The sequence below is a fragment of the Moschus berezovskii genome, chromosome 9 (genome assembly GCF_049115385.1).
Source record: "Moschus berezovskii isolate FMDL1 chromosome 9, NW_MosBer_1.0, whole genome shotgun sequence".
NCBI lineage: Eukaryota > Metazoa > Chordata > Mammalia > Artiodactyla > Moschidae > Moschus > Moschus berezovskii.
Window position 1 is genome coordinate 50,227,783 of NC_142468.1, and position 8,203 is coordinate 50,235,985.

At 37.8% G+C, this 8,203-nt stretch overlaps 1 protein-coding gene across 1 annotated transcript in view; it reads right to left on the bottom strand.

Moving 5' to 3' along the window:
• MNS1 (meiosis specific nuclear structural 1) overlaps positions 1 to 2,807 on the bottom strand; it is a 62,786-nt gene extending 59,979 nt beyond the window's left edge. Inside the window, exons 1-2 of the mRNA XM_055436280.2 lie at positions 2,646 to 2,807; positions 1,679 to 1,900 (exon numbers count right to left, since the gene is read on the bottom strand). Of these exons, the coding sequence (XP_055292255.2) occupies positions 1,679 to 1,900; positions 2,646 to 2,807 (384 nt within the window). The remainder of the gene's footprint in view (positions 1 to 1,678; positions 1,901 to 2,645) is intronic.
• Positions 2,808 to 8,203: the final 5,396 nt, after the last annotated feature.

Below are 8,203 nucleotides of genomic sequence, written 5' to 3' on the forward strand. Positions count from 1 at the left end.
ACATTAGCACCAGCTAGTGGATTACAATATCAAGGATAGCACTGCCATGGAGTGACTGCCAAAAAGATGAACATAAATCTACTATGAGATGGTTGATATGAGTTTGAGCAAGCTCCATGAGTTGGTGATGGACAGGGAAGCCTGGTGTGCTACAGTCCATAACGTCGCAAAGAGTCGGACATGACCGAGCAACTGAACTGAAATGTAATAATGCCTTTAGGGCTAACTTGCATTTAAAGGAAATATAAGAGATAGAGGAACAAAGTAAAGGAACTACTGAGAAAGCAAACAAATACAGAAAGTTGGATATCCTATTAAACAACTAATGGAGCAAGTTAAATATATGTTAAAAACAAGTTAAAAACATGAAGTTAAAGAAATAAAGTACAAGGGAAGGGCTGTTTTAGATTAAGAGGGATCGGACATAACCAAATACACTGTATGAACCTTGTTTGGATCTTGATTGAATTGTAAAATCTGTCTTTTAACACAATCACAGAAATTTGACTATGGAATGGTATTAAATGATGCCTAGAATTTATTTATTGATAATTTTATTAGGTAAGATAGTGGCATTATGCTGCTATGTTTAAAAAATCCATATTTTATAAGATGTATACTGAAGTATGCAAGAGAGACTTGATACAATACCTGGGATTTTCTTAAAAACTAAAGAAAAAATAAGAATAAAAAGAATGGGGGAAAAAATCTAATCCCCAAGAATATTCTTGCACAGGGTTAAAAAGTCATGTCTAAGCTTCTGAAATTTGAAACTCAGAAGGATGAATACCACTTTAAAACTTGTTTTTGCCATTCCCTATATCTTACAAAATGTTGACCATACAGCAGACACTAAAAGAATACATAAATATCAGATACCTTTTTCACATTTATAAGAACTCCTTTATTTTCTTGTTGGGTTCCCTTTTTCTACCTCCCTCATCCCTTAAGATATTCAGAAATTTCCACTCAAAAGCTGTCTAATAAACTTCAGTAGTTACATACTTACATATTACACCCTAATTCTTTTTTTTTGGCAGCATTTTGTGGCATCCTAGTTCCCCAACCAGGGATCAAACCCATGTCCCCTACATTGGGGGCATGGAGTCTAAATCATCGGACTGCCAGGGAAGTTCCAGACAAAGTAAATTCATAGCTAATATATAAGTGTTCATTTTCTACCTCTTAAAATACATGTTTAATATCTGTAAATTCAAAACAGGTGTTCTTAAATTTTTGTCTTTAGAATTTTATGGAAGGCAACAGAACTAGACTTAAACCATGGAAGTCAGTAATTAGAGATTTCATATTACTTTTGCAGGCACTATTCTAAGAGCTTTGCCTATATTAATTATTAAAACAGTACTAACTGATTATTAAAACAATCCTATGACGTAGGTACTATTATTATTCTTATTTTCTCAATGAAGCAGTCAAAGTAAAAGCAACTTACTCAAGGTTCCAAAGCTAACATATCCAGTACCAGGACTCAAAGGCACACAGTCTAGCTCCAAAACCCCAGCTTTTTACCACTTCACTGGGCTGACTCACAGGGAGGCATCCTTTGCCTGATGCTATCCTATCTGCTTCATTCATTCCAGTATTAACAGTTGGCTTTCACTGTTTCCAAAGAGAAAATGAAGAGAAAAATGATGTGAGAATGAATTGTAAAACTTACCTTTTGAATGGCCTCTTCCATATCCAACTCAAATTGTTCATCCTGTAATAATCTGAGGAATCTTTTGCGCTCAGCCCGGTCATCATTCTCATTCTGCACCATTTGGTCCCTGGTTTGATTCTGTAGCCTTTGTAGTGCCTCGATATGCAATTTTTTGCAATAGTTTATATCTACTAATTTCTGATGCCTTTCACTGAAGCTCAAAGTTCTCCTTTTGGAAGCCTAAAATGGAGAAGGGAAAACAAAACAAACAAAAAAGCATACTTTGGTATTCCAGGATCTAATTTGTAAAAATACATTGATGTAGCCCCAGAAACAAATGAAACAAACGAAAGGTGTCAGGCTTCCTCTCCAAATTCAGAGACATAACAAAAAAGCAGTGTGGCAGATAAAAAAAAAAAAAAAATTTTTAAGATGTATTAATGAAGCAGGTACTATTTGTGTTCCCCATCTTATAGATGAGGCATGGAAAGTTAAAGCAACTTGATTCAAGTTTCCTCAGCCAATAAACAGCCATATTACAATTCTAAGACGCGCAGCTGAGTTCTGCACACCCAGCTCTTCACCACTATCCTCATTCCATCCTCTACTCCTTCCCCCTTGGCCATGAAGTGCGGGTCAAAAGCTGCTCACGGTTTTCTAATACACATTAAATAAGTCAACCCGCTATTGATTCATTCGCTCTCTCCTGGAGCTTTATTTCCACTCATTTATTCAGCAGTTCTTAAACATCTCCCGATTTCCAGAAACGTGGGAAGCAAAATTTTTTGCCGGGCAGATCTAATGAGGGGCGGGGCGGGGACGGCGGGCAGCCAGCACTCGCGTCGCTTGAAAAAGCAGCACCTGAGGTCTCTGAGACAGGATTTTCCCATTTAATTCTCAGATCAGGCACTTCAAATCCTTTTTTAGAAGCAGGCTGTCTCTAAACTAGGATTAAATCCATAGACAACCGTTTCGGCATGCTTACCATCTCGGCAGACGAAACTCCCCCTCTCCCTCTCGGGCGGCTACAACCTTCAGCAGACCTAAACACCAGCAGGGCTCTCTGGTGTCTACGCGGTTTCCCAGCAACCGCCACCGCGGAGTGCCCGCCCAAACCTTGACTACGCGCAATGTCGCCGCTTCTCATTGGGCGCAGCCGTACCCAATCAGTACTGAGCTTCTTGAGAGGCTGGCCGGAGGGCTGCTCCATAGGTTTAAAGGAGGCAGGCGGGAGTTCCAAATGTATCATGGCGCAAGGCCTTCGCAGTCTGTTTGGAGCCCAAGATTCCCCTCAAGGGACGAAGTGTCTTAGTGGAGTTTGGAACCAAGTTGAAATGTAGAAACTGTTTACTGAGAAATATGGCAAACTCCTATGTAAGACAATGCAGGAGATCTGGGTTCAACCCCTGGGTTGGGGAGGAGGGCATGGCAACCCACTCCAGTATTCTTGCCTGGAGAATCCTCATGGACATAGGAGCCTGGTGGGCTACAGTCAGTGGGGTCACAAAGAGTCAGACACGACTGAGCAACTAAGCACCTATGTAAGACATGAGACCAAAGGCACTTTCCTTACACAGAACATATTACAACCTCACTGCATGTTGTACAGGGCTGATGACCGCCTATGTCCTCAGCAATGGGAGGCACGGTCACGGTGCATAATTATTGGTTAATAACCACTGTGGGTGGCCCACAGAAGCTGTTGGTAAACTGAAGGAATAAAAACATGGACCACATGAATCTCATTACAGGAACCAATGAGAGAACAGATATATAATGGCAGGATGTTGGTCAGGTTTATTTTACTGGCAAGTTAAGACAGTGAAGTCCGTTTTAAATGGAAGAACTTAAGAACAGGAATGGGTCAGAGAAATTAGTCAAATATACTGATTTTAGAGATGACATTTATAGAAATCTTGTCAAAACTAAAATTAAAAAAAGTTTTAAGGTAGTTAGTGTGTGAACTTGGCTTAGTCTGTGCTATCAAATTAAAGTCCATCTTGTGTAGCAATGTCTGCTTCAGTTCAGTTCAGTTCAGTTCAGTCGCTCAGTCGTGTCCGACTCTCCGCGACCCCATGAACCACAGCACGCCAGGCCTCCCTGTCCATCACCTAATAAGACTTGTAGTTTAAACACCAAAATATAAAAACTTGGAAGTTTTCACTTCCCTCCTGACTACCACATAAAGAAATTAATGACTTTTCTTGCATTCATCATACAGCTGAGGTCAAAGGGCAACCCACCACCCTGAAATCTGGAAAGAGGTAAATATTCAGAGAGTCACAGTCAAGACCTGCTTATCTGGACCAGGAGCCCCTGAAGCCATGAATTAGGAATAATTAAATTTTAATTTTTATGGATTTCTAGAGACTGAGTATGAACTAAAGTCAGTGAAACTAGTGGGGACTGCAGTATTAGAGAGGTCCCTACACTTCCATAGGTTTTGCCTCCAGTAATCTCAGCAGGTTCTCACAATGAAAAACCAAGAATGGGCTCCAATGGCTCTAACGGGATTGAGAAGAAGCAGCATTTCACAATTTAATATTCAACCCTCTGGAAATATGTCTAGAGCCTTTTCTGCAATAAAGAACTACTTTCCAGAGGAAAAGATTTCACCAGCACTTTATTTCACCTGGGGCAAGGATATTTCTCTGCCTCCAGCCTCCTCCAGCCTTCCTGTCTCATCTAAGTGGAGAAAATGGGATCCAAGAAATATTTGTGAAGGTCATAGCCCAGGGACACAGCTCTACTGAAAGATTTAATCATAAAATCATAGAATGCTTCCCCTTTCCCACATTTTATCACCACGCCAACAATGCTCCAGTGTATAACAGCTGACTGCAGCTGAAGTCCTCCAAAACACTCTGGGAGACAAAAGATGGCAGAGGAGTAAGACGGGAAGATGGCCATCCTCCCCACAAATACATGAAAACTCTCCCTCTGTCTAACAATGGATTTGTAGGGACTCCGAAGACAACAGGAGACAAAAACATGAGAGGGATTTGAAGCCTCTGGAACCTACAGCTATAGCAAAATTAAACACAGTCTAACTCATAGCCATATAACAAAGAAACCGCACTCCAAAGCCCTGTTTACCTCAGTCCCTGTTACCCAATATACCATTTCCAGCTTTCAACAACAAATTAGAAGGTGAATGGTAGACTGTTAAGAGGGAAGGGAAAGTACACTCTGAAAAGCAAAGTAAGCGTCAGAATTAGACTCAGCCATCACATACATTTGTGATTAAACAAGAATTTAAAATAACCTTGATTAATATACTAAAGGATCTGACAGAAAAAGCAGACAACATACAAATGAAAGAGTAATTTAAGCAGAGAAATGAAAACTCTTTAGAATCCAAAGGAAACTAGAAATCAAATACACTGTAACAATGAAGAATGCCTTTAATAGGATATCCGTAGAGTGGACACCACTGAAAAGAGAATCAGTGAGCTAAAACATACATCAATAGAAACCTCCCGAACTGAAATGCAGAGATGAATAGCAAATAGTTAATAGGCTTTTAGAACTCACCTTAGACTCAAGTTGTTCTCTAACACCAGAAGAGGACTTATGTGAGTGTGAGTGAATGTGTGTGTCTAGGGAAAACACTATGTTTCTGTCTTTTGGGAGTCTTATAAACTCAGTTATTACAAAAGTAAAACTTTTGGTAGGGTGTGTACAGTACAAAACATTTTGAAATCAGGATGCAACTACTATTTGCATTTAATCCCATTATTCTAACAACTTCACCAAGTACTCTCCAAAATTTGTTGTTGTTGTTATTTTGAACACTGGTGTTCTCCAAGCATTTAAAATGTACTTGGCATATAGTAAGTGATAAATAAATATTTGTTAAATGAACAAATTATTGAAATTGTATTACTGTTATGCACACAGGAGAAAGCTCTACCAGCTATAACTCAATTTTATTTATATTTTCAAAGGGCGAACTTTTGGTTTTATCATTTCTATTTTTTTTTAACTTACAAGTCCATTCTTTTCTGCTCTTACTATCATTATTTTCTTCTCTGTTTGTTTTGGGCTTAATTTGCTCTTAATTTTATAGTTTCATAATGTGAAAACTTAAATTTTTAAGACTATCCTTCTTGGGAATTCCTTGGAGGTCAGAGTTTTAAAGGGCTTCCCTGGTGGCTCAGAGTAAAGAATCTGCCTGCAATGCAGGAGACCTGGGTTTGATCCTTGGGTTGGGAATATCCCCTGGAGAAGGGAATGGCTACTCGCTCCAGTATTCTTGCCTGGAGAATTCCACGGACAGAGGAGTCTGGTGGACTACAACCCATAGGACTGCAAAGAGTTGGACACGACTGAGTGACTTAAGACACACACACTAGGGTTAAAACTCAAAGTTTCCATTATAGGGGGTAAGGATTCAATCCCTGGTCAGGGAACTAAGATCCCACATGCCAGGTGTGGCCAAAAAATAAAGGACCGTCTTCTTTTCAAACATGAACATATAACTTATAATTCCCTCTAAGCCTAGCTTTAGCTGCTTCCCACAGATTTTGATGTGTTGTGATTCTCAATTGTTCAATTAAAAATAGTCAAAGACTTCTTTGACCCATGAATTATGTAAGAGCGTTTTGTTAACTTTCTCAACAGTTCAGATTGTCCAGATGTCTTTTTGTTATTGATTTCTGGTTTAATTCCACCATGGTCAGAGAACATACTTTGTATGACTTCAAATCTTTTTAATTGAGGTTTGTTTTATTGTTCAGAATATAGTCTGTTCTGGTGAGTGTTTCATATGTTCTTGAAAAGAATACATAATCTGGTGTTTGGGGTGAGGTGTTCAACAAGGTCAAGGTGACTGAGAACGCTGTTCAAGGTGACTGAGAATGCTGTTCAAGCTTTCTATATCCTCAACACTCCTCTCAGTAATTGCTTTATCAATTGATAAATGCTTTATCAATTACTGAGAGGAGTGTTGAAGTAGTCAAGAATAACTGTGGATTTGCTTATTTCTCTTTTCAGTTTTTTTTTTTGCTAAATATATTTTAAAGCTCTATTGTTAGATGTATACATGTTTAGGATTATTAGGTCCTAAAAACACTTTGACATTAACATTTTGAAATGACCCTCTTTTTCTCTGGTAATATTCTTTTTTCTGAAGTCTTTTTGATATTAATATAGGCACTCCAGTTTTTATTTAACTGATGTTTATATAATGCATCTTTCTCCATGCTTTTACTTTTAATCTTTTATATTTAAATTGGATTGTCTGTAGATAGCACATATTTGGCTGCTGCTTTTTTATTCAATTTGACAATCACCATCCTTTAATTGGTGTTCTTTATACTATTTATATTTACATATCATTATTGGAAGGACTGATGCTAAAGCTGAAACTCCAATACTTTGGCCACCTCATGTGAAGAGTTGACTCACTGGAAAAGACTCTGATGCTGGGAAGGATTGGGGGTGGGAGGAGAAGGGGACGACAGAGAATGAGATGGCTGGATGGCATCACTGACTTGATGGACATGAGTTTGAGTGAACTCTGGGAGCTGGTGATAGACAGGAAGGCCAGGCGTGCTGTGATTCATGGGGTTGCAAAGAGTTGGACACGACTGAGTGACTGAACTGAACTGAACTGATGGGTATGTATGGATTGATATCTATAATTTTGCAAATTTTAAAATATTTGTTGCATGTTATATATTCATTTTTCTCTTTTTCTTTCTTCTTTTTGATTATTTTTTGTAATGCCATTTTATTTTCATTATCAGGTTATTATTTATACCTCTAATTTTTTTAGTGATTTCTCTATGATTTACTATAAATATATATATTTAAATACTCAGATATTGTAATTCTGCTTCACTTGTCATGTGTAAACCTTAAAACAGTTTATTTTCAATTCCTCCATTCCATCTTTTCTGCTATTATCATACATTTTACATATGTAAATCCACAATATATATGTTACCACATATGTTAGACTGTTTGATATTGTTTCAAAGCTCTCAAAAGCTCTATTTTCCCCTCCTCAAATCTTTCTCTGTGTTTCAGTTTAGGTAATTTTTATTTTTACATCTTCAAATTTACTGACTCATTCCTCAGTTGCATTAAATCCTCTGATGAGCCTGTCAAAGTCATTCTTCGTGTTCATCACTATTTTGTTTGTATTTAGTATTTCCATTAGCTGTTAGTTTCCATCTTCTCACCTAAAAATACTCATCTTCTCACATGTATTGTCTATCTTTTCCATTAGAGTCTTTAATATATTAATTATAGTATTTAAATTTTTCTGATAGTTTCACCATCTGGGTCATATGAATTTTGTTTTGTTGATTGCTTCATCTTAATATACTTTTTATAATTTTTTTGTCCTTTTTATGCAGGTGTGTGTGTCATACTTTTTGACTGAATGACAGACATCTTGTGTAAGACAGCAAAGACTGAGTTAAGTCATTTATGCCTGGTAATAAGCATGTCCATTCTCCTACCATTAACGTAGGAGACTGAGTTTGTAGAGTCAGGAATTAAACTGGATTTGAACATTATCTTCAGTACACAGTA